A 25,902-nucleotide genomic window follows, 5' to 3' on the forward strand; every position below is an offset into this window, starting at 1 on the left:
TTTTTTCTACGCACATCAAGTAACCAAGACTGGTGACTACTTTTAAAGCTACATCATCATCATCCACATATGCGACATTGGTCTATTATGACAATGTTAGTGTTATCTACCTTTCAGATCCGGTCCAACACCAACAAACAATACACATTGAAATAAATATTCCTTTTGTTTGTGAAAAAGTTGCTCATGGCCAAGTTTGAATACTTCACGTACTATGTCACTACCAGATTGCAGGTATTTTCACCAATGATTTGTGTCAAATTTTGTTTTGTGATTTCAGGCACAATTTTAACATTCTTAAGCCTCCCGCTTCAACTGTAGGGGTATGTTAGCCTATAAATATAAAATATATGTTGTATTCAAATTGTAATAGATATATCATCAAAAATAGAGATTAGGTCAATATCATTATCTATCTATATATACACTCTCTAATAAAAATCAACAAGTCTTCTCACTTGTCATTTTCACATTAAACCTCGTCCTTTTTAATAAATTTATAGTTATAACATTTACCATGTCCTAAAATTTAAGCTTCAAAAATTGTTAATTTAATATTTACATTTTTTTGGCAATTTTTTGAAATTTATAATTATATTTGGTTTATAAAAAAACATTATTCAACTAAAGCCAATGATGTCCGGTCCAACTTGTCAGAGGCATAGGATGGAAGACTTGGGGAGACTCAAGTTCGATTCTTGAAGCCAACCAGTTTTACCATAGGTGGGATAGGGACCCTGTTAAATGCCATTTGCAGCCTGTGGGTTTTCCCGGTTTGAACGCCTTAGCCTTACCCTGAACCCGCGGGCCCAGTTCAGACAATGTAAGTGGTTAGGTGTGAGGTGTTGGACTCTCGACATGCTCGGGGGTGCGATCCATTATATATGAAATTCACCGTTCAAATATATATATATATATAGACACACACACTAAAATTTAAGTTTAAAGTTTGAACTTTACTACTTTGTATGTTTATCAAAATTTTCTAAATTTTCTAGATATAAAAATAAACATAATATTGTTTCATATCTTCCATACCATAATAATCCAAATTGAAAAGATCCATACACTATATATATATATATATATATATATATATATAAAAGGGTGAATTATTATACAATAATGGTTTATCATAAATTACGTACGCGACTTTTCAGAGCATTAGATTACAAAAAAACGTGTGGTACCAGATTCGTAAATAACCCAAAACTAGTTTAGTGATCAAATTCATCGATTACAAATCGAGTCTAATTCAATTTCGGAACTCCGTGTACTATCGCATCCAATTTCTAAACCCTGATCGGAGCTTAAACTACAAAATCTCCAAAGTCAAAACCAAAATAAAAAAGAACGTTGTTGAACATCAAGAATCTTCAAATTAATCAATCGAATTGATATGTAGAAAGTTGCAAAATTATCAATCGATTATAAAATTGCATAATAATACTCATTTGAGCTTTGATTAGGGTTAGACCAGAATCTGATGTGTAGGTTTTGTAAAATAGATGTGAAAAACACTCATACACAAATCTAAGGAACCCAGTTAAGTATTAATCTGTACGTTTAAAACGCTCTGACAAAAATCTGGGACACTCATAACAAATTTCACACAGCAACAAATTACAAGCTCTAAAACATTCAGAACAAAAATCTATTGCTTAAATGTATAGTTGTATTTTGTTTTGAGTGTTTAAAGATTTGTTTTGAACTTTTAAATGTACAATGTGTATTTTTGTTTTGAGTGTTTCAAGTTTTTGTCCTAATTGCTTTAAGCTTTGTTCGGAGTGTTTAAAGATTTTTGTTTTAAGTATTTATGTAAAGTTTTGTTCTTAGTGTTTAAAGTTTTTGTTTTGTATGCTTAAAGTTTTTTTTTAGTGTTTACAGTTTTGTTTTGAGTGTTTAAAGTTTGGTTAAATCTAAGACACCATAACAAAATTTTTCACTAAAACAAAACACTATAAACGTTCAGAACAAAAATCTAAGACACTCGGTACGAATTTTTGACCAACACGAACACACTTTAAACGTTCATAACAAAATTTTAGACACGCAAAACAAAATTTTGACCAACGCTAATACACTTTAAACGTTCAGAACAAAAATCTAAGATACTCAGAACAAAATTTTGACCAATATAGACACACTTTAAACGTTTAAAACAAAATTCTAAGGCACTCAGAACAAAACTTAAAACACTCAGAATAAAAATACACCTGTACACTTGAACACTCTGTAACTTTCAATTCGTGTTCAGTTCAGAAATTGAAGTTGATGTGAGGATCAATTGATGATTTCTACATGATTTAGATTGATTTCCTTGCTCAATTTTGGATCATACTTCATCAATTTAACACCATGAACCCTCTATTCACGTTAAATTCAAAATTGACCTAATTTGACATTTCCAAATCCAAAAGATTAGGTTTAAGATCAACGTAAACGTGAACAAAATTGAATTAATTCGCTGCGGACAATTAAATAAGACTGAAATGGAATTGAAGGAATTTACAATTTTGTCACTGCGTGTTTTTTGAAATCAGTAGTGTAGGAACTCGCATATCTAATGTAGGATAATAAATTATTGTATTGCATTATTTACCTATATTATATGTGTGTGTGTGTATGGTGTAATATACAAATTTTTAACTTTCATTGCTAGTGTTATGCATCGTCAGATTTTTGAAGATCCAATTAGATCAATGGCAACACATGTATTATTTACGATTAAAATTCTTTTATGATGGATTCAAATAATAAAGTATACTACGATGAACTAAAACATTCATTATTTATAACGTTTTAAAAAACGTTGATTGATAAAAATTTAAAGGTCTTTTATTGCTTTTCGGTTTTTTAACTTGTGTTAAAAACTGAAAACCTTTAAAAAATATATATAGAAGTATTTTTTTTTATTTTAAAATTATTGTAAATACTATTATACAACAACTATGTAGGTTTATTTTTTATTATATATTAATTATTCATTAGATATTGTATTTTTGTGAATTACTCTTGTAGTAAACAGATCACTTTTTGTCCATGGTTATGGTCGTGTGAATAGATTTGAAGATTTCATTACCAGTTATCACTATCAAAACTTTTTATTTGACAAAATCCAAGAATTCTAATTTTATGTTTGATATCTTCCTATAAACTAGAAAACTTAAGAAATAAGAAACAATCAAAGTCTCCCCATGAGATGTCCGTGTTATGGATTTATATATACACAACTCCCTTGGTTTTGTGGTTGCGTGAGTTATAAAAAAATGGTTTGATGACCAAACAAACATGATTACAGTTTACTTTTCTTTTAACAAAATAAATAATTTAAATAAGAGTATAAGTATTTGGTCGGCCAATCACCAATGTGTACTCATATTGTAGTTGCGTATTTGGCAACTAATTTAGACATTTTTTTAAATAGAAAAAATAAAAATGGCTTGTTAAATTTAGTTTTTATAAACAGTTTAGTTCGTACATTTAATCTTCACCATACATAAGTAGCATAACAACTATGCATATATATTTGAATAGTCTAATAATAACCTTATATACATTTGCGGTGCACGCATATAATGTATACATGTGTGAATTCTTGGGCGGGCAAAAGTGAAATTCAATAATTTGGACTTTATTTAAAATAACGTTAAAAAGTGCGGAAGGTTATCAGGCATCATGTGGTGGCGTTGGTAGCCGAAAGATAATGGTACATGAACCAATCGGCCGGTGTCCCGATGATTGAGTGTTATGTGCCTTATGCCCAAAGCTTGATGCAAAACTACTATCGAGCTGTAGGTCTCACCGAAAGCAGCCTCTCTATTCCTACGGGGTAGAGGTAAGACTATCTACATCTTACTCTCCTAAGACCCTACCATAGCTTTGCTATTGATGGGATTATACTAAGTACAATGATAATGACGACATTAGTCATTTCTAAAGGCTAACCTTTTGCATAAAAAAAAAGTAACATAATAGATTCTTAATATTGGACTTGCAAATTAACAAAGAATTACTATGTTAATGTCTATCAAGTCTTTTTAATTTTCTAACTTTATATCTTACAATACTAATAAAAGAAAATGTTGAAGCTTAGGTGTCAAGCTCACATTTCACCTAATTCCTAATCTTTCATCTCATTCATTCTGGCTATTCATGGGTCATGGGTCAAAATCATTTTATCAAATGGGTTCTAACATAGTATAGTTTATATTCATTATTGAATCAAGTGTCATAATCATACCTAAGGTTTGACTAACTACACAACTTTAGTACCTTTTTTTAAATTTTTTGCAAATCAACACCTGTTGTTCCAAAATCATGCTATTTTAGTATTTTTCGTTAATCCTGTTTGTTTTTTCTATTAAGTCTACATTAATTAATTCACAGTATTTTGAGAATCACAATTGAAATAACAGACCTTATTTATCTTTATCGTTTGACAAAAACCCGTGTAATGCACGGGCTCAAAAGCTAGTACTAATAATCAATCACTGCATCCGGAGTAGACCATATTTATTGAAAAGTTGTAACATTCTTCTAGTAAAGAACCATGACTACCGGTGCTAATGTAATCTATCGATAGTTTGTTGAAACTTTAAATATATGTTTTCTAGAAACTAGTTTCAAAAATACTTTGAATGAAGTCTGTCAAAAATCAATAAGAATAAATTTTTAGCCATGTAGAGATAGCTCACAAAAAATTTAAGACGTTGAAGTCGAGGCGAGCAAATTCACTTGTATGCAACACGTATAGAACTTGACACTTGATGCCGTTAGTTCTATATTAAAAGATTGCAAATTTGTACGGTAGGCTCATGTATCTCGTATACTCTTCTTAAATATAAAAAAATCCACGAGCCTTCCATTAAACCATCGTCATCTTTAAAAAAAAAGAAAATCTTTCAAAAACGCACTCCATCTCTTTCAACGATTCAATTATTTAGTCCTAAATTATAAAAAAAGTTGTTATAGAAACTTCTCGTATATGAAAAGTTGTTATTCATCCTTCATCAAATTTATGTAAATGTATAAAACAAGATAAATTAATAAAATAAACGTTTGTAACTAAAATAAAAATAAAGAATGAGATGTGGGATTTTTTTTTATATATTTATAAATGAGAGAGAGAATTTAAAGGTGTGATTTTAGTTAAACTATACAGTAGAATATAATTGATGGAACGTGACTGCTCTAAACTTTCTCTCATTAAACAGAACCTCGTGGGTTTTAGATGGTGAACTTACAAGAGCAAGGCCCTCTAGTGATGAAGCAACTAGGGTTTAAAACACTTGATTTAACACTTGATTTAGTGTGTGAAATAATCTAAGATTGTTTGAGGGGTTGTTGTGAATGGTTCTTGACGTCCCAGTGGCCCTTTTATGTGGATCTATATACATACATAAATGACATTTCAACGCGGAGTTCTAATACCATTATTTTGATTATTGTTATGCTTATTACCATAACTTTAATCGTCGTTTAAAAAAATTGTTTACATTATTTAGTATGTTAAAAGGCTTAATCGTCATATTTTTTTTCCGGTTCGTAGGATCGGGGCAACGTGAATTCTCAAGGTCGAACCCCTGTTTATAGGTTCTGAAAGAGCATGTCCCTTCACATTCTTTTAAATTGTCTTTTTTTTATAAATTTGAAAGTATGATGTTTTTAAAAATTCTGAAAGCATCGTTATGACGTGCTATGCAACATTTCGGTTTTTCGTTTTTTATATTTGTATTCGTATTCGTTTACCCCGACCCGGGAATGTAATTTGGATCTTTCGTATTAATAAAAACTTGTATTTATTGGTATTTAACTTGGTTAAACTTAATTTATACTCTCTTAACTTACAAACAACTCTTAAAAACTCTTAAAATCGCTTAAATTGCTAAAAACCTATTTATGAAAGTTCAAGGACTAAATACGATATTTTGGAAAATCTGGTAGAATCTAACACGTTCGCATATCGCGACGAGAGTGTGCATAGTCGGATCGCGTAGCGCGACTGACCCTGAGTTCAGTTTTATTTTTTTGGTCTTTCGTTTAATGCTAAAATATTTTTTAAACTGACCCTAATCACGAAAATTAAGCATCAAGTTATGTCCTCTGATATTATAACATGCCCACATCGATTTTCTTGTTGAGAAATCCGAAATCCTTTGTTTAATTGATTTGATTTGGTCATAATTTCATTATCCGGTTTTCCTCAAGCTATTATCGAATAAACGATTTTGGGGCATTATACTTAATCATAATACATCTCTAAAACCCTAAAAAGTTACTGCAACATTAGCCTCCATCATCCCAAATCAAATTTCCTTTGTTTTATGTGTTCTTCCTCAAAGACTTTCATTTACGATTTGACTTTGGTATTCAAGACTCTTTGACTCGTCTTTTCTCATCTCTCCTTTATGTTTCAGGATGAGTTGTCTTCATGAAAAATGTTTATTTTTGTCTAACCTAACAAAAGCCTCAATAAATTTTACTGATTGATAGGGTTTTGTCGATCAATTGCTCTCCGGCCCGTTTAGGGTTATAAAAGTCAATTTTAAATGGTATTTCAATTACTATATTTTTTGGTCAAAACTATTTTCGTGCCAGAAGACATTTTTTTCACCATGAAATTTTGAATGTGCTGATCAGAACCCGACTCCCCTACTCGAATTTCGGATTCTGAACAGTACCAGCTCGCTTAAATATTAAAAACCTCATAACTTGAGTTTTCACATCCGTTTGATCTGATTCCAGCGGCTATGTTCTCTTTTTTAATTCTAGTTTAATATCTCAAAGTTCCAAGTCAGTTCGTGTGGATCAGTCAGCGCATTAAAGGGCTCGTGATTTCGTTTATTATTTATATTTTATTGTTTAGTTCACCAGTCATTAAGATGAGTAATCACTACCCCCTATTTACTGCTTTTAAAACCTTTTTGGGGACTTTAGCACACTTATTTATATTTTCATACTACATATTATTCATACTAACAAATCATGATTATTGTGTTGTTGATTAATTAAATGCTTATTTGGTGTTTGCTTACTTGCTTATTTGTTTAATTTTAGCATTCGGAGAGGTCCATCATTTATTCTAGCATACTCATTGATATCATCTTAGTAGCCAAAGCCCGATTCGTAAGGCAATGGTCAACCAACACCATTATTTGTATTTCTTTCGTCTTAGTAGCCAAAGCCCGATTCGCAAGGCAATGGTTAACTGGCACCATTATTTGTATTTATTTCGTCTTAGTAGCAAAGCCCGATTCGCAAGGCAATGGTCAACCGACATCATTATTTGTATTTCTTTCGTCTTAGTAGCCAAAGCCCAATTCGCAAGGCAATGCTCAGCTGGCACCATTATTTGTATTTCTTTCGTCTTAGTAGCCAAAGCCCAATTCGCAAGGCAATGATCAAACGACACCAATTATTTGCTCAGTATTTAATTGTTGATACTCACAATATTAATTTGCAGTTTTTATTATGTATTATAGTTAGTGTCAAAACTGGTGATTACTTACTCAACCTCGTGTTGACAAACATATCTATTTTGTACGCATATTGCAGTTTATCTTATGGTTTGAAGTGAAGGTTGAAGATCACATAGAATGAGCTTTAGGATATTTAATAAAAGAAAAACAAGATGTTTTTGTATTATTTGTTTGGTTTTAATTGTAATTGTTTGAGATAATGTGTACTTGTTTAAATTAAATAAAATAATTAGTTTTTGTCACTAATATTGTTATGCTAGTGCCTTGTGAGTTGTGAACCAACACTTCACGCCCCGGCATATTCTGCCATAGGTTGGGGTGTGAATTGTTACTTTTAAAATACGTTCCCTTGTAAATATCAATCGAAACCAAGTTGTGTTTGATAATCTACAAGTTATTAAAGATCAAACGTACAAGTCGACAAAGTAGTCTTTACACAATGTATAAAGTTAAACCTAAGAACACGAACAAGTTTTAAAGCAAATTAGCATACACTAGGTTTAATAAATGAAATTCGATTTTCTTACAAGATTAATGGTCCAATAATCATCTATACATATAACTATTGGGCATTTTATAAACATCTTAAATCTTAAATATATATATATAAACGAAATCTCTCTGCATTCTCTCAAGCTACTAGATTGCCTTATTTTAATTGGAGGCTTTTTATGCATTTGACCCGAATTCACAGGTATGGGTCTTACCAAAACCAGATAGCCCTTAAACGGGTTATAACATCTCGGTAAATTAAAAATTAATCTCACCAAATATTTGATATAAAAATCCTATAAAACAGGATATACTAAAAATTAATATCTGATTTTTTTAAAAAAAAGATATTATTTATAATTAAGAAATAATTTTATAGTAAAAAAATAAGCAGGTCATAGGTCTCACCAAACTCAAATAGCTTTAAAACCCGGCTATAACATCTTATTTACTCGTGAAACCCTTTCATCATCAAATCCTAAGTATATAATTAACTTCCTTACGGTAAATAAAATTAAAATCCAAAAAATATATAAATATTATAAATGAATAATGTAGAGCACCCCCGTAAGACGAGGAATAAAAACTAGTATATATATAAACAAAACTTTTAAAAGCTCTCTGGTTGTTCCTCACCTCCTTTAAAGCCACCAAATTGCTTCATTCGTAAATAGAGGTTTCTCATGCATTTGACCCGAATTCACGGGTATGAGTCTCACTAAACCCATATAGCCCTTAAACGGGCTATAACATCTCATTAAATTAAAAATTAATCTCACCAAACATTTGATATGAGAATCCTATAAAATAGGGATATACTAAAATTAATATCCGACTTAAAAAAGGATATTATTTATAATTAAGGAACAATTTTATAGTAAAAAACATAAGCGTGTCATGTGTCTCACTAAACCCGGATAGTTTTAAACTGGGTTATAACATCTTATTTATTTGTGAAACCCTTTAATCATCAAATCTTAAGTATATTATTAATTTGTTTACAATAAATAAAATTAAATTCAAAAAAAATATATAAATATTAGAAACGAATAATGTAAAACATCCCCCGTAATACGGGGGATAAATGCCAATGTAAATATATTTGTGGCTTTTATCATTTCCACCGTTGCAACAAGGAGCTTGTTGCATTATTTGGTCATAAACTCGTTTGTGCTTGAAGATCAAGATAAGTGAGACAACATCAAAAGATAAGTTTATGACCAAGGCGGTTATAAAAGTAAATACGATAATATTTATAAAAAAGGCGAGTAGTTTGTTAATGAATGTGTCTGAAGTTTATTTTTGTTCTATATATGGGCATTTAAAAGTAAAGCGTTGTGTCAGCATTCTGTTGCCGTCCATCATTCAATGAGAGTACTCTAGCGGTGAGAAGAGTCTTCACGTATGCACCGTCAGGCGATCGTCATGGTTACGTTATCGTCTCCTAGACAATGTAGATCTTATCCCTTCCTTGCATGAATTATGTTATAGCTCTTGCCGTTTCAAAAAACATTTGATACATTACATACCCTCTAACTCTACTTCTAAGTCTACATTTTGTCCATAACATGACTAGAATCCTCACCACCCTCACCGTATGAGAAGACATGCCCTTTCAAATGCTTTTGACCTAATACAATAATGCCTTGCTTCTTTCTCATTTGCTTAAAATAATTTGTGTTTGAATGCATATAATAAAATACATAATTTTTACAATATGTCAACAACTTAATTAAAATACCACCCAAAGTTTGGTAGATAAAACTATTTTTTATTTACAAAAGTGGATAGAAACCAAGAAAATCTAAAACATTTATTCACATCACTCACAATTAAAAATTCATTAAAAAAATATTCTATATATAATGATAAAACCCAAAACTAAAAAGTAAAAGTCATACATATATACAGAATCCTTTGGCTTAGGAATAGCACCGTTCTCACTAGAAAAGCTGAACGCGTATCCCCCACCCGAGTATATAATATTTACAACTCACCCCAACCTCCACTTTTGTCCTTCATATCTCTTTGACAAATATGCAGTTCAATTCAGTGAATTCGGTATCAATGAGTTTTACAGCAAATTCTTCTAACAACCTTGCGGATATTGCCGCAAGGGTGGTAGAAGAATTTCGCAACGAAAACGGTCACGAAGACGATGATGATATCTACAACAGCCTTTATGATGATAACCAGGTATCCGAGGAACCTGAACCTGTTGGTAATTGTGTGCAAAATTTGAAGGAAAATGAGGCCGAAGAAGAAGATGCAGAGTTTGAGTTTGCTGTTGTGTGCAGAAACCCTGACTTCTCATCAGTTTCGGCTGATGAGATGTTCTCCAACGGGGAGATCATACCGCGGTATCCGCTGTTCGATCAGAGCTTGTTGCTGGACGACGAGCAGCGGATACCGCAGTACAACGTAGATTCTTTACCACCGAAGGATTTCACGGTAAATCCTCCGGTGGTAAGGAATCCGCTCAGGAAGCTGTTCCGTGAGGAGCGGGAAACCGCTACGTGTTCGGACGACACCCTCGACGGAGCAGCTCCCGGAACGTACTGCATCTGGAAACCGAAAGAAGAGTCGCCGGAAAAGTGTAAAAAGAGCAATTCGACCGGAAACTCGTCGAAACGGTGGAAGTTTAAAAACCTTCTTCAACGGAGCAATTCCGACAGTCATATGGCCGCCGGTAAATCAGCTCCGGTTGCCGATTTCGGTGCGAAGAAGAAATCGGAAAAGGTGAAGAAAGTTGATAATCCGGCGAAAGTCGCCGGCGCCGACGATGACGGTGAAGTGAAACCGGTGGCTGGTGATATTAATTCAACAAGCAAAGGTGGTAACGGTAACGGTAACCGTCTCCGTTCATATCTCCGGCAAAAACGAGATATGATCGGTGTTTCTGCTAACGTGAGCCGCTGAACGGATTTTGAACAGGATAACAGAATTTGCTCCTGATTAAACGCGTGATTAGGTTTAGCGTATAATAATCTGTATATACATGTATTTAATTTATTTTATTTTATTTTATTTCATTTCATTAATATTAATTTTGCGGGTTTGGAGTGTTTTTGTTGAAAGATTTAGTGAAGCAATGGTTCTGAGTTGGTGGTCTAGTGACAGAGACAAAGTCTGTTAAACAGCTTAAGGTTTTGGGTTTGAGTTTCGGAACGATGTTGCCAGTGAGTTAGCCGGGTTTTGTGTGGGGTCTAGAAATGGCTTTGGTGAAAAGTTAAAGGGTGAAAGTGAAAATTTGAAAAAGTGAAAGGGTGTAAGTGGGAAATTGAAAAAGTAAAAGGGGTTTGAGGATAACGGGGCATGGGGAAAAAGTGTGGGGTAGGTGTGATCACAATATATTTGTGGGGGTAATTGTGTCCTTTTTGTGTTGGAAATTAACAAGATCTTCTGCTTTTAAATACAAGACACAATCCAATATTTAATATTAAATATTTAAAATTTATGTATACAATGTCAAAAGTTAATTGAAATTAAGAATAAATCAAACTTGGGTTTTATTATTGGAAATATTTTAATGTGTGATAACGAAGTTTAAAAGATGACTTAAGTGGTGTGCTTATATTATGAATTTGTTTCTATATATTTATTAGATTGTAACGTGTTTAGGCTATAAAACTAAATTATGTTGGTTATGGGGACATAAAATTAATGACTATCGCTAAATTATAGTAACATATAACCAACCAATTTACATTTTCTCTTGTATATTAGTGAACCAAATCCACATAAATAGAGCCATCAAACATAGGTTGTTCATTTCTGACTCTATTACGTAATGTGACATGAAGTTAACATAAAACTTGTGGGATTGGATTTATTCTTTAACATACTTGATCTGTTTTTTTTTTTAAATTTGTTAACACGTTTGGCTAAATATTCAAATTGGCCCCATGAGTTAACCAAGGTAAGCCACTGTTTTATAAATTTTAAACAAATGTTTAAAGAGAAAAGAACATGAAGGTTTATAGTTGCAAAATCTTGTAAACCGGCAAATAATTATGTTGTGTTAGTGTTCGTGAGTATGTCTTTATGTCTCGCATGATATTGATCGTATTGTGTTTGGTTTTTTGACGGATCCCATCCGCTAACTCATTAATATGATCATCCAACCATTACAGTAGATACGGGTGTTCAACAAGTCGAATATTCAGACTATTTAAAATTTGAAGTTGGAATCGACTTCGAATCAAATTCAAATGAAATTTAAAAAATTCTATTGCAATTTGAAATTCGAATTCTCAACCAATTTGATATTCAATACGATTGTAGTTTGGTTTAAGTTCGGGCCATTTACATTTTCTTAGTTTTTTTTAATCGCTTTAATTTTCTAAGTTATTCAATTCATTTTTATTTATACATACATATATTATTATATATAACATTTAAGAAGTTATAACATGGTAGAGCATTCCCTTTACTAGTGAGAGGTAGAGGGATCAAAACTTACTATCACCAATTTATATGGGAGATATGAGGGATGACTCTGGCTTGCCAGGATTCGAGTCCTGATCTCACCCGGTTTTACCGACTTCTCGCTGTCGTGCCGTTTCGCGGGCGTGGGGGTCAGGTTTTATCCGGGGAATCCCTCAATAGGTGGATTGCTAGGGGCTCCGTCCGTCCGGACTCGTGGCCAGCTCGAGCTACCTTTAGCCATTGGGGGCCGGGTACGTAGTACCTGGTGTAACTTAGTTGGTCGTTCCAAAAAGAAAAAAAAAAGAAGTTTGGTGCCGCTACCGATTGGGTCACTTGACGGTACCAAATTGCTTATTGGCATTAATGACTTTTAGAAAGAAAATAATATCTTAGGGGCTTCTATTTACCTTATTTTTGGTCACACATCACCATGTAGTTTCCTTTTTGTATGTTGTTGTTGTTGTTGTTGTTGTTGTTATTAGTATTATTATTCCAATACATCTATATACTATTATCATTATAATCACTAAGTGTTATCATTAATTATATTACTGTTAAACTTTTTACGCACCGAACCAACTTTTTACATATGTGTAACGGACGTAAAAGTTAGTGTAATCAGTTTCATATATATTCTCTCTCCTACTTTGACTTTTTTGCCAGATTTAATATCAACCACATATTCCAATTCATTTAATTAAATGTGTGGTCTAGAATGAGAGTTCTTAAGTTCTTACAACTCAACATGGTTCTCAAAATATCCTTCCCATATATATATATAGGGTTAGGTTAGAATAAAAACTCAATTGAGTTGTGAAAACTTTAGAAACCTATTTTCAACCATATGTTTTTAATTAAAGATTAAATTTTGTGGTCCACAATTAAAGTTAATAAAAAATATAAAAGTTTATTTACATTTTCTCTCTTCTGAAAACATATATAAAAATTACTAAAAAAATGTAAAAAAATAGCAAAACATTTTTTTTATGTTTTCGATATTTTGTATTAAATGTAACAACATATATTACATGTAACAAAAAAAAACGATGTTACATAGGGTTTTCACGGGTTTTTTCAACTCAAGAGGGTTTTCAAACTATACTTCTCATATGAGTTGAAAAAACCCGTGAAAACCCTATGTAACATCGTTTTTTTTTGTTACATGTAATATATGTTTATATATATATATATATATATATATGAGAAGTATAGTTTGAAAACCCTCTTGAGTTGAAAAAACCCGTGAAAACCCTATGTAAAACATCGTTTTTTTTTTGTTACATGTAATATATGTTGTTACATTTAATACAAAATATCGAAAACATAAAAAAAATATTTTGCTATCTTTTTTACATATTTTTAGTAATTTTTATATATGTTTTCAGAAGAGAAAAAATGTAAATAAACTTTTACATTTTTTATTAACTTTAATTGTGGAACACAAAATTTAATCTTTAATTAAAAACATGTGGTTGAAAATGGGTTTCTAGAGTTTTCACAACTCAATTAAGTTTTTATTCTAACCTAACCCTATATATATATATATATATATATGTGTGTGTGGGAATGATATTTTGAGAACCATGTTGAGTTGTAAGAACTTAAGAACTCTCATTCTAGACCACACATTTAATTAAATGAATTAGAATATGTGGTTGATATTAAATTTGACAAAAAAGTCAAAGTAGGAGAGAGAATATATATGTAACTGATTACACTAACTTTTACGTCCGTTACATATATGTAAAAAGTTGGCTCGGTGCGTAAAAAATTCTATAATTTTTTAACGTGTATGTAACTTACATATATTACGCATGTGTAAAAAAAATTCGAAAAAAAAATCGTTACACTGAGTTCTTTCGAGTTCTTAAAACTCAAAGGGGTTCTTAATTGAAATCTCTCATATATATACACACATACATATATATATATATATATATATATTAGGGATGAGCATTTGGTATTTGGTACCGTCGGTACCGAATCGGTACCAAAGTTTTGAGTTTTGGGATCGGTACCGGTATTTCCCGAATTTTTACCTTCAATACCGGTACCGTCTCGGTACCGAACCGAATATTTCAGTACCGGTACCGGTACCAAGATTTGACGATTTTCGGGATCGATATTTATATGTATATATATGTGTGTGTATATATATGTATATATATGTGTGTGTGTATATTATATATTGTTTTTAGTTCCGGTACCGTAACAAAAGTAACCGAAAACGACGTCTGAACTTGTGTTGAGTTACCATCTCAATGCCTAGGACCGACAACACCTGACTTTTACCACCTCGCGGTTTACCGACTAAATAAACGTCGAATAATTTTATTTTTTTATATGCTAATTTGACGAATTTAGTTTTTGGGTTTTAATGTTCAGGATTTACCAACGGTGTCTATACCGTAACGAGCATAACCGATAATGCCCGAATTCATGCTGAATTCACGTTACCGAAACTGATGGCATCGCGTTAATTTACCACCTTAACGCGCGCGACCAGCAATACTTGGCTTTTATCACCAACAGGTTTTTACCGACATGTCAGACATAACATGCCGGATAAAGCACTAGTTTATATACATATTTTGGATGTTTAGACTCACAAATGTAGTTAATTTGATACATGAAAGTGTGAAACTTAGGCTTGATCTTATTTATATAGTGAAAACACTGTGTGTAAGTCATAATCATAAATCATAAACGACTGAACTCTGGCTTATTCTGTTTTCATTTTTCTGACGCAAGTATAAAAGTAAAATAAAATCGTAGTCTTTTCAATTTATAACTATATAATAGTAATAAAATATTAAAATCGTTATCGACTAAAGTTGGTTAGATTGTGTCCTTTGCCGTACGAAAATGCCGGCTTCTTATACTTTCACTTTTGATTTTAGTGTTTTCTAAAAAATGTAAAATGATATGAAGGAATGTTATTATCCTTTTATTAAAAATAATAAATTATTATGTTTTATTTAAATATTAGTTTATTTTAAACTATATCTTTTCGAAAGTTATACATGATATGAACCCAAGATTTTTTGTTCAGGATTAAGAAAACAACAAAAAACTAGAAATCCGTTGCTTAATGGCAGCATTATCTCGTTAAGGATAACAACACTCATTCATCCAGCAGTTGTTTGTAGAGATGTCCATTTGTTTGAAGGGTTACTTGGAACACATACATATATCCTCACTCAAAGGCGCAATATGGAGCACTAAGTGGAAGGTGGGTTGATGGTATCAATGACCGACGATGAAGTTGCATATGATGAGTATCTATGCAGCTTGGGTTCGGCGGATGAATATTAAATACAACACGATAACAAGCCGACCAGACGAATAAATTACGACTTGTTTTTTTTAGTGTATTAAACTTTATGGTGTTATTTCATAGTTTTTTTAATTTTTAATATTAAATTAAAAAAAGTGAACACTAAGTTATTTTTGTTTAGTTTTTTGTTTTATCTATAAAATGAAATTTTAACTTAAAATCGATATGGGATTACAAGTTTGGACCATACCCGATTACCAACCGGTTACAACCCGACCCCAACCAGCTTGAATAGGACTAGATATTCTCATACGCAAATCGGTTCCTGACTCAATCCGATTTGGACCAAACCAACTTTGAACTGCCTTGGCCAACCCGATCCGGTTTGGAAACCGAAACCGGTTGGAACCCTAAATTGATTTATTTACCTCTAGACTATGAAGTATGAATGCCCTAAGAGTTAAACATGAGAAAGGCCCACTAGCCCATTGCTCATTTGCTTACATTATGGATTCCCATTAGTGACATTCTTAAGGCCCAAAAAGGTGAGAAAAGTAAAAGCCCACTAGTAAACATTCCCGGTCTAGAGTAGGGTTGTTCACTAGTCGAGCTTGAGTCGAGCCAGGGTGGTTTCGAGCTTGGGCTTCAAATTAAACGAGGCAACTCAGCCAAGCACTATCGATTTTGAAGTTAAACAAGCTTAAGATCGAGCCAACGAGCCGAGCCATGACTCGGAGTCGAGCCTAGGTCGATTTTGGCTCGGTTACAAAAATGAGCCAAATCAACGCAGGCCGTTTCAAATTAAGTTTTTTTAGCTAGTTTTATTTGGGCTTTTATCGAGCCACAAGCCCGAGCTTCGAGCTTTTTGACCGTCCCTAGTCTAGAGGTGAACAAGAAGTCAATAATCATAATCTAAACTTCTAACAGTTTAAGCATATTTATTTCTAAACACTAAATTTTGCACCTTTTTGTAAACCACTCTGCCAAACACCCCTTTAAAACTTAATAGTTGAATTTAAAAGAAACTGCAGATCCAGTTTCACTTGTATTAATTCAGAAGCTAGCACTTATAAAATTGCAACTTTCAAAGAGTGTCACATTTTCAATTTCAACATTATTACACACTTGCCACATTAACTGTATCCTCATACAACAGCTACCGGGGTGGCCAAACCCGCCGTTGACTGCAAGCTAGCAGCATAATCCCGGGCCCACAAGTCATAATGTACAATTTCTTCAAGTGACGGCACCGCCACCAATTCCGCTTGATGCTTCTCGCATGTCAACTCCACAACTTTAAATATATCCAAATACTTAATCCTGCATAATAATATCAATAATTAAACATTCGTCGCATGTCATTCATATTACTAAAAGAATACTTACTTTTCATCAATGAACATCTCAACCGCTTTCTCGTTAGCGGCACTTAGAACTCCGGTCATCGTGCCGCCAGCTCGCCCTGCAGCATACGCCAAATCCATTGATGGGTATTTCACGTTATCGGGTTCTTTGAATGTTAACGATCCCAGTCTGCATAACATTTGCTAAAGATTAACAAATACATTCATTAATCATAAATTCAAGTTTTTTTAAAAAAATTTTTATTTACGTACTTGCAAAGATCGAGGCGGGGCCATGTGATTTCAGAGCAGGGTACTCTATCGGGCCAAGATAACGTATACAAAATTGGCAAACGCATATCGGGCCAGCCTAATTGGGCCAGGACCGAAGAGTCCTGTGAAAAGTATAAAACATAACTTAGTTATCTAAATGGCTTGTATATAGGGTAAGATGGGAATTTTACCTGTGTTTCAACCATGGAGTGTATGATCGACTGAGGGTGAATAACGATTTCTATATTATCATAATCGGACCCGTAAAGATAATGGGCTTCAATAACTTCAAGACCCTTGTTGAAAAGTGTTGCTGAATCGACTGTGATTTTCTTCCCCATGCTCCAGTTAGGATGCTTTAACGCGTCGGCTACTTTAACGTCTTTTAGTTTTTCAACCGGTAAATCTCTATTGTAACCAAGAAAAACTAAAACTTACTAAAATTTTTAATTTACCGAGATAACAAAATTGGGTGGTTATTATTGAGGTTTCCAAAATTACAAAAAAAAAAAAAAAAAAAGAATCATGCTTTTGATACCTAAACGCACCACCAGATGCGGTTAAGATTATACGCCTCAGAGCACCTTCAGGGAAGCCTTGAATACACTGAAAAAAAAAATAAGATCATTATCAGGGGTGTACAAGGGTCGGTTTTGGGCTACACCGAACCAAAAAGCGACGTTTGTTTTCAGTTATCACAATGGATTTGGTTTTTCGGATTTACCATTTGGGGCCTTTGGGCTAAAATTTTGGGCCTGAAACTTTTAGCCTATTTTCATTTTATTAACTAATGATTGATTGTTATACGTTTGGACCTTAAAATCGGTCTCTTTTCAGTTCGGTTCCAATTAGTCCGGTTTTCGAAAACCGTTCGTTTTTGGTTTTCATAGTGGGTCGGTTTCAGTTTCAGTTTATTTTTTGTTTTACCATTTGAGTTTGATAATTGGGCCAAAATAACGAATTTAAGCCTAAACTTTTTATTGATTATTACACGCAAAATTTATTTAGTTCAAACAAATTACTTAAAATCGGTTTTTTCAGTTTGGTTCCAATCGCTTCAGTTCTTTCGCTTGACAGCAAAAGCTCAGTTTTAAAAAAAACACAAACCAAACTGTCGGTTTTTTTTTTGCATCCGATTATGTCGATTACTCCGGTCACGGTTCGGCTATTTCGGTTTCATGCACATCAGTTTTTATCATTATCAATATTTTCAATTATCATTAATTTCATCATTTCAAGAAGAACGCTTTTATCTCGTTATATTACCTGGAATATAGCAGAATGCTCTGAATCAGCAGGAAGAATCTTAACATTATGTTTATGTGCAAGCGGAAGAACAAACGGGCCACCCGCAATCAAGGTTTCTTTATTAGCTAATGCTATGTTTTTCCCCGCTTCAATGGCCGCAACCGTAGGCTATAAACAAATACCCAAACAAAAATATAAGTAAAATCTTCAAATGGGAATCAATCAAGATTCAAAAATATAAAAATATACCTTCAAACCAGCACAACCGACTATACCCGTAACAACGGTGACACAATCCGGATGGCGTGCAACCTAAAATAAAGTACACAAATTATAAAAAAATATAAAATATAAAATGCGAGGAATGACGATACTGACCTCAATGATTCCTTGCTCCCCGGGAATGATTTCAGGCATGTAATCAGCATCAGCTAATGCTTCTTTAAGTTCGGCAACTAAAGATTCGTTCCGGATAGAAACTAGTTGAGGTTTGAATGCCTTAACCTACATTATAAAACAAGAAAATTGTTGACTATTTGACCAAATATCTTGACTCTTCGTATTTGTGTTTATTTGCATAATCCTATGATAATACAGGTAGGATTGTAAATGAACAGAACGTTCGGCGAACGGTTCGTGAATTGTTAGCCGGGAAGTTCGTTTAGGTTAACAAGAAATTTCGTCTGATTAACTAAATGAACGAACACGAACATCAATTGTGTTCGTGAATGTTTGATATTATGCGCGTTAATGTTTATTTGTTTATGTTTGTTACTAAAGGTTTTTAATATTTTTTAATGACTTTTCAAATGTTATCATATAGATTTAAGTAAAATTATTAACTATAAACACAAAACAAAAATAACTAACTATAAAACAAATATATATATATATATATATATATATATGTGCGTGTGTGTGTGTGTGTGTGTAAAATTAACATGAATGTTAGAAAAAACACCACAAATTGCACTGACCATTCTCCGTTAGCCAAATTATATAAAGCATTGTTTGTGTAAATTTGTGTTCGTTCGTTTATGTTCATGAACCATTCATAAACAAGTTCATTTCCTTAATGAACAAACACAAACAGTTATTCATGTTCGTTTGTCCAATAAAAGCTTCACGAATGAACATTAGCAAAACCTTGTTCGATTCAGTTTGTTTGCATCCTTAAATACAGGTTCTATACTTCTATTCACTTTGAATTTATATTCATTAGCATTCTTTATATTTTTGTACAAAATTACAACACAATCACCTGTTCAGCAAGAAGTGTAACATTCGAGCCCGCAGCAAGCGCCACAACTCGAAACTTATCCGGGTTCTCCGCAACAATATCAAGCGTCTACAAATCACCACCATTACACAATCAAAAATCACAACTTTATTATTATGTCCAACTGTTTGACAAAATTCACCTGAGTCCCAATACTACCAGTCGACCCGACAATCGAAATCGGCTTCGGTCCATCCCAATTCTTCCTCCCGGGCTCCACCAACGCCGTCCCCGGCCACGCCGGCGGCGGCGGAACCACCGCCGAACACCTGATTCTATTTCCGGCAGCAATCAAATTAACATCTTTTTTTTTCTTGAAACAAAACCCACCTGGCAATAACCCCAAATTGCATAAATTTGAAGAATTAAAGAACAATTAAACAATAATTAAGAATACCCATTACGTTTAATTGATGGGTTATGAAGTATTAAACACCAATTGTACCTTGGAGACTGATATGGGGGTTTTGGGTTTTGTTGAAATTGATTAAATTGGTTTGTGTTGAAGATAGAACATTTAGAGACATTTTTGTTGTTTGAATTAAACTATGATTCATACAAATTGGAAATAGGTGAAGCACATATATGCAGCTCAAAATTGATGTTTATTATTATTTTTGTAATATACGTAAAATTTAATTTAATATTTATTTAATATAGAGTAATATAATCGTGTGAATTTTACTAAGTTGTGGTATATTCTTACGCGTTATGGGGCGTAAAAGTTTTCGGTTTTGATGTACTTGTTATAGTTGTAATATAAACTTTTCAGTTTTGATGTACGGGTTATGGTATACAAAAGAGAAAACTAAGTTAATAGTTGTGAATAGTTAAATAGTTTAAAGAGTTGATTAGGTTAATATGTGACTTAATTAAGAAAAAATAAAAAATAAAATTAGAAAGAAAATAGAAGAAAGAAGAGTTGTACCATATTTTAAAAAGGTTGCGCGTTACTACTGACGATAAGATAAGTATTTGAAAAAAATAGTGTGCTTTTATGTAAATTTGTAATTAGTAATGAACATTCATAAATAATAACATTTAATTTTATTATAATCATATATGATAAGTTAACGATGCCTTTAAAAATTAAATAGAAATGATACAATGATATTACAATCTCGTGAAAATAACGTTAAAAGTGGCGGAAGGTTAATCAGGCATCATGTGGTGGCGTTGATAGCCGAAAGACAAGGGCACATGCACCGATCAGCCGGTGTCCCGATGATTGAGTGCTATGTGCCTTATGTCCAAGGCTTGATGCAAAACTACTATCGAGCCGGGGGTCTCACCGGAAGCAGCCTCTCTATCCCTATGGGATAGAGGTAAGGCTGTCTACATCTTATCCTCCTCAGACCCTACCATAGCATTGCTATTGGTGGGATATACTGAGTACGATGATGATGATGACGACGATGATATTACAATGTAACTAGATATAATAAAATAATAAAGCATTTAACCCATTTGGCTATAATTATGAAATTGGTATCTTCTCATTTAAATTTAAATTATTTATAAAATTGTTCATGGGATTGACACCTTTTTATAATATTATACTTTTGTTATATACAATTGATTTTTTATAATTTTATTCGTTTGTTATTGACTAACAAACCATAAAAACACCCAAATATGAAATATTTGGTTGTGTTTGAAAGAAGGCTATCTAAAAGGGTTAAATTTGGTTGTGTAATCTTTATCATTTTAAACTTAATTGCTATAGGAAAACTGGAAAAGTTATTAATGTGCTTTGAATGTGTAATAACTGTTTTTATAATATTCAACGTGTATAGGCTTTTTCTATAATAATCTTATTATGAGGGTAATCTCTGATGCCTGAAAAATGGAGATGATTGGGGGTGCAAATGAGCCAAGCCGAGTCCGAACTCGACTAGGCTTGAGCTCGGCTCGCTTAACTTACACAGAGCTCGAGCTTGGCTCGTGAGTAGATTTTCAAGCTCGAGCTCGGCTCGTTTACTATTTATCCACTATTTTTTATATAATTATTTTTATATTTTTTTTATTATAATTTTATGTATAAAATAATATATATTATTTAGTTATTTTTATTTAACTTTTTCATAACATTATATATGTGTGTGTGTATAGGGTTTGGATCACATACAAATGAAATTAACATGCTAAATGTGATAATCAAATAGAGTAATTATATATACAAGTAGAGTAATTATGTAATTACATCATAGAGTAATTACGTAATTACTCTATGGTGTAATTACATAATTACTCTACTTGATTCTCATGTTTAGCACGTTAATTTCGTTTGTACGTTAACCCTCCCCTATATATATATATATATTAATAATTATTAAATATATGTTTTTTAAAAATTATATAAATGGCAGGCTCGTTTAGGCTCGCGAGTCGGCTCGAGCTCGATAAGTGAAGCTTGGGCTCGGGCTCATTTATTAAATGAGCTTACTTTTAGGCTTGAGCTCAGGCTCGGGCGCGGGCTAGACTAAGCTCGACTTGATCGAGCTTTTTAACGAGCCGATCTCGAATAGCTCGTGAGTAGCTCGGCTCATTTGTACCCCTAAAGATGATCAAGCAAATCAATAGCTCGTTAGTGATTCAAACTACTATTAAAAAAAAGGTAATCGTTAACTTTTCCATTATATTATCTTTTTATGATTCTTAAGTGATAACAGGTGTTTAAAAGTCATAAAATTGAACACTCAACGTCTCCACTCAAGTTCCAAACAAATAAATATCATTCATCTTTATAAAAAGTTATACCAGAATAAATAAATGATATGGTATTTAATTATTTATCATGCATCCTAAACCAAAGATAGCAATATAAAAATATTAGTCTGTAGCATGCACATCTAGACTATTTAAACATATCATTTGTGCTTAATTTCATATAAGTGATGCTGCGGTGTTGTTCTGACTTCCATTAGGAAAATAAATATATGTAACATGAGTAGTCAAAAGAGGACTAAAAATTCTCCTAAGATAATTATTTTAATATCTATTTAATTAATATTTTCAAATCGAATTTGATAATGAGCAACGGGTTCACTGATTAACGATCAGTCCAATCTTAGAACGATTGCCCGGGAAAGGAAGAGAAAGATCAACGACTTTTGATCAAATTCACGAGCTTTATTTGACTTATCAACATTCAATCTGTTTTTTATTAACCGACCATTAAACAGCCGTATTTGTCTTATCTGATTTTCAAAAATCGCTCATAAGATCAAACAAGTCATAAAATCAAGAGAACAGATATAAGTATAAAGAAAACGTGGTTGTCCAATATCGTTATTTTAGAGTAACACAGATTTAGAATTTGATATGCATTATATCATTTTCATTATGGCATGGGTGTCAAACATTATTATTTTTCAGTCCTTTGGTTCTTTGATCTAAACACGCCCTCTCTCTTGAAAATATTCAACCTATGTTATTAATTTCTATACTTGAATAATAATAATAGTCAACATAAAAGTTTATACACATTTGTAGTATGCTAAAAAATCTACTTATACTAATAAAAAAAATAATGAGAATAACGTGGCAGCTTCATATTCTTTTTTAGCTAAATTTTTCCGTTCAAATTTTTAATATCTATTTATAGACATTCCTTTTAATATTATAAATAAAGACTATATATTCTAAAATTGGACAATTTCTTATAAAACAAATAACGTTTAATGCAATTTACATGTGAAAATATAAACCTAAAATTGGAATTGAAATATTTAACCAATTTTAATTTTAATTTATAATATATAATAATGTCATGCATAATAATATAAAAAAATGTACCAATAATAATAATATACGATTTCTTAGATTACGTGTACATTTAAAAATTAAATCATTTTCCTTAATATCTTAACTTTTTTAAATATCTATATTTTGTAACATAACAACAAAAACATGTATACAAATATATTATCTAATTTAAAAAATCTTTTCATATGTAAAAAACAGTTTTACATAAAAAAAATTTAGGGATTTATGGCATTAATAGCTGATCAACCTAATATTTATTCAATATAACAAAATTTGATTTGTTTCTAAAAATTCTATTTAGTTTTTTTTATTTGTTTCAAATAATTTATTGTATTAATTTGCATATTGACAAATTCCGTGTAATATATGGGTTCTAAAGCTAGATAGATATTATTGCAAGAAAATACTATTGAATCACCTTAATTCCAAGATTTAAATATTATTGCAAGAAAATTCTTTTAGTAATCACATTTCATGTATTAAATATTTATTAAACAAATAAAACGTGAAAAGAATTGTTTCCGATCAACCTACTGAGTATGTCCCTCTTTATTGCATATGCATAAATAATATATATAGGGTCCGGATCAGCTACAAAGTGAAAGAACATTGCGAAGCGTATGAAGTGAAGCAAAAAAACACGTGGTAGCATTTTCACAAATAGCATAATCTTACTATTCTAATAAATAAGTACTACTATATGCTACTTGTCAACCTCTTCTTAACTCTCATAATTTTTAACTCATTTTCATAAAATGGTATCTCTTTCGGGTTAACCCGCCCCAATAATACTATTTGGATCCATTTTTATTATTCTTTCATTCTTTTCATTCAACACCAAAGATGCAAACCCTAATTCCGGAACCGCCATTCATTCTTTTTCATTCAACACCAAAGACTATAACCCAAATTCCCGGAACCGCCGTTCATCTCTTCCATCGCCATCGCCATCGCCATCGATACATGTGGTTTCTAATTCTCCGCCGCCATCGCCACCTACGATACCACCGTCTCCTACCGTCATCACGACCGTCGTCGCCTCCGTCATCGCCACCGCCGTCGCCTACCGTCATCACCGCCGCCGGCACGTTTGGATTTGGAATTGGAGTCTCAATTGGAATGATGATGGGATATTATTTCTTCATCTACTCCAGCCTACTCATGTTGAGGTAATCGTAATTGTTGTTGTTGTTGTTGTTGTTATTATTATTATTATTTGAGTTTTTTTTCTGCTTGCATTTTTTTTAACCGATGCTATTTATTGGGCATCAAATCGACTGTGTTCGTAACTCCGTATAAGTATATGTCTGGATTTTTAGTTTTGACTTGAATCTAATTGTTGCAGCAAATCGACTGTCTTTGTAGCCAAGGTGTTATGGAGCTTATGACGGGAGTAAGAAGTCAGTTGACCGAACTCATAACCGGTTTAGGTGCACAATATTTAGCTCCAATGAGCTTAGGTTTATCACATAGTATGTCTAGATACAAGCTTAAGTTCAACCTCGACAAGGTAACTATTGTTTTCATTCAGTGATGATATGAATAGTATGGTACTTTTATGTATATGATTTTAAAAGTGCTTTAATGTTTTATTAATATGATTGTCTATTAGGTTATGAGAATACTGTGATTGAGAAATGGATTTGGACGGATACTCGGACGAAGATCCAGACTGAGGATAGGGATAGTGACTACGATTGTCGGCACCTTTGGATTTGGAATTGGAGTCTCGATTGGAATGATGATGGGATTTAATTTCTTCATCTACTTCCAATCTACTCATGTTGAGGTAATTGTAATATTGTTGTTAATCAATAGAGATTAGAGTAAGATTATTATTATTATTATTCGAGTTTAGTGTGATTTGGTTATTTGATATGTTGATTGCTTTCGTCACGTATATATATTATCATACAATGCTAATCTTAGTTGTGACAATCGTCAATTCCAGGTTAACTCCGTTAACTCAACTCCGTCAATTCAAACTTTAAGGTCGTTGAATCTATAACGCACACTTCATTACATTTAAACTAGGGTTTAAATGACGCTTAACACTTACTACATGTGTAGTAGTTTTCGGGATTTGCACCGAAACGCAAACGATTGATAAATAAACGACAAACGTCAAAACACTAATTATGTGATTATTATGTGTTAGGATTATGTGCTATGTGATAATATTATGGTCATGTTAACTTATTGTGCAAGTATGATAGAATGTTCTAGAAAAACAACACTTGAAAGATTAGGGGCTAGAGTGTAACTTGTATTATTATAAATATAACCTTAACTACAAACCCTAACCTATTCCTT

At 32.4% G+C, this 25,902-nt stretch overlaps 2 protein-coding genes across 2 annotated transcripts; one reads left to right on the forward strand and one right to left on the reverse strand.

Annotated features, from left to right (window-relative positions):
- Window positions 1-10,010: 10,010 nt before the first annotated feature.
- LOC143635643 (uncharacterized) lies at window positions 10,011-10,892 on the forward strand. Its single transcript, XM_077103420.1, has one exon. The coding sequence runs from the start codon at window positions 10,011-10,013 to the stop codon at window positions 10,890-10,892; it is 882 nt and encodes a 293-aa protein (XP_076959535.1).
- A 5,861-nt stretch (window positions 10,893-16,753) lies between these two features.
- Window positions 16,754-20,392, reverse strand: LOC143635684 (1-deoxy-D-xylulose 5-phosphate reductoisomerase, chloroplastic-like). Its single transcript, XM_077103453.1, has 11 exons — window positions 20,267-20,392; window positions 19,964-20,151; window positions 19,804-19,890; window positions 18,921-19,046; window positions 18,792-18,854; window positions 18,561-18,710; window positions 17,833-17,900; window positions 17,486-17,702; window positions 17,295-17,416; window positions 17,065-17,211; window positions 16,754-16,998 (listed from the first exon to the last, which is right to left on the reverse strand). Exons 1-11 carry the CDS (start codon window positions 20,376-20,378, stop codon window positions 16,824-16,826), a joined length of 1,455 nt encoding a protein of 484 aa, XP_076959568.1. The 5' UTR covers window positions 20,379-20,392; the 3' UTR covers window positions 16,754-16,823.
- Between the last annotated feature and the right edge of the window lie 5,510 nt (window positions 20,393-25,902).

The sequence above is a fragment of the Bidens hawaiensis genome, unplaced genomic scaffold, assembly GCF_021521415.1.
Source record: "Bidens hawaiensis isolate Kalapana, Puna unplaced genomic scaffold, B.hawaiensis_p1.1 tig00007641_1, whole genome shotgun sequence".
NCBI classification, from domain to species: Eukaryota; Viridiplantae; Streptophyta; class Magnoliopsida; order Asterales; family Asteraceae; genus Bidens; species Bidens hawaiensis.

What these genes read in the sequence shown, in the direction of transcription:
- LOC143635643 (XM_077103420.1), top strand. Translation starts at nt 10,011, where the DNA reads ATGCAGTTCAATTCAGTGAATTCGGTATCAATGAGTTTTACAGCAAAT.
- LOC143635684 (XM_077103453.1), bottom strand. Translation starts at nt 20,378, where the DNA reads ATGAATCATAGTTTAATTCAAACAACAAAAATGTCTCTAAATGTTCTA. An exon ending in AGCATTCTGCTATATTCCAG is followed by an intron (nt 17,901 to 18,560) that starts GTAATATAACGA and finishes TTTTTTTTTCAG; the next exon opens with TGTATTCAAGGCTTCCCTGA. An exon ending in ACTCCATGGTTGAAACACAG is followed by an intron (nt 17,417 to 17,485) that starts GTAAAATTCCCA and finishes TACTTTTCACAG; the next exon opens with GACTCTTCGGTCCTGGCCCA.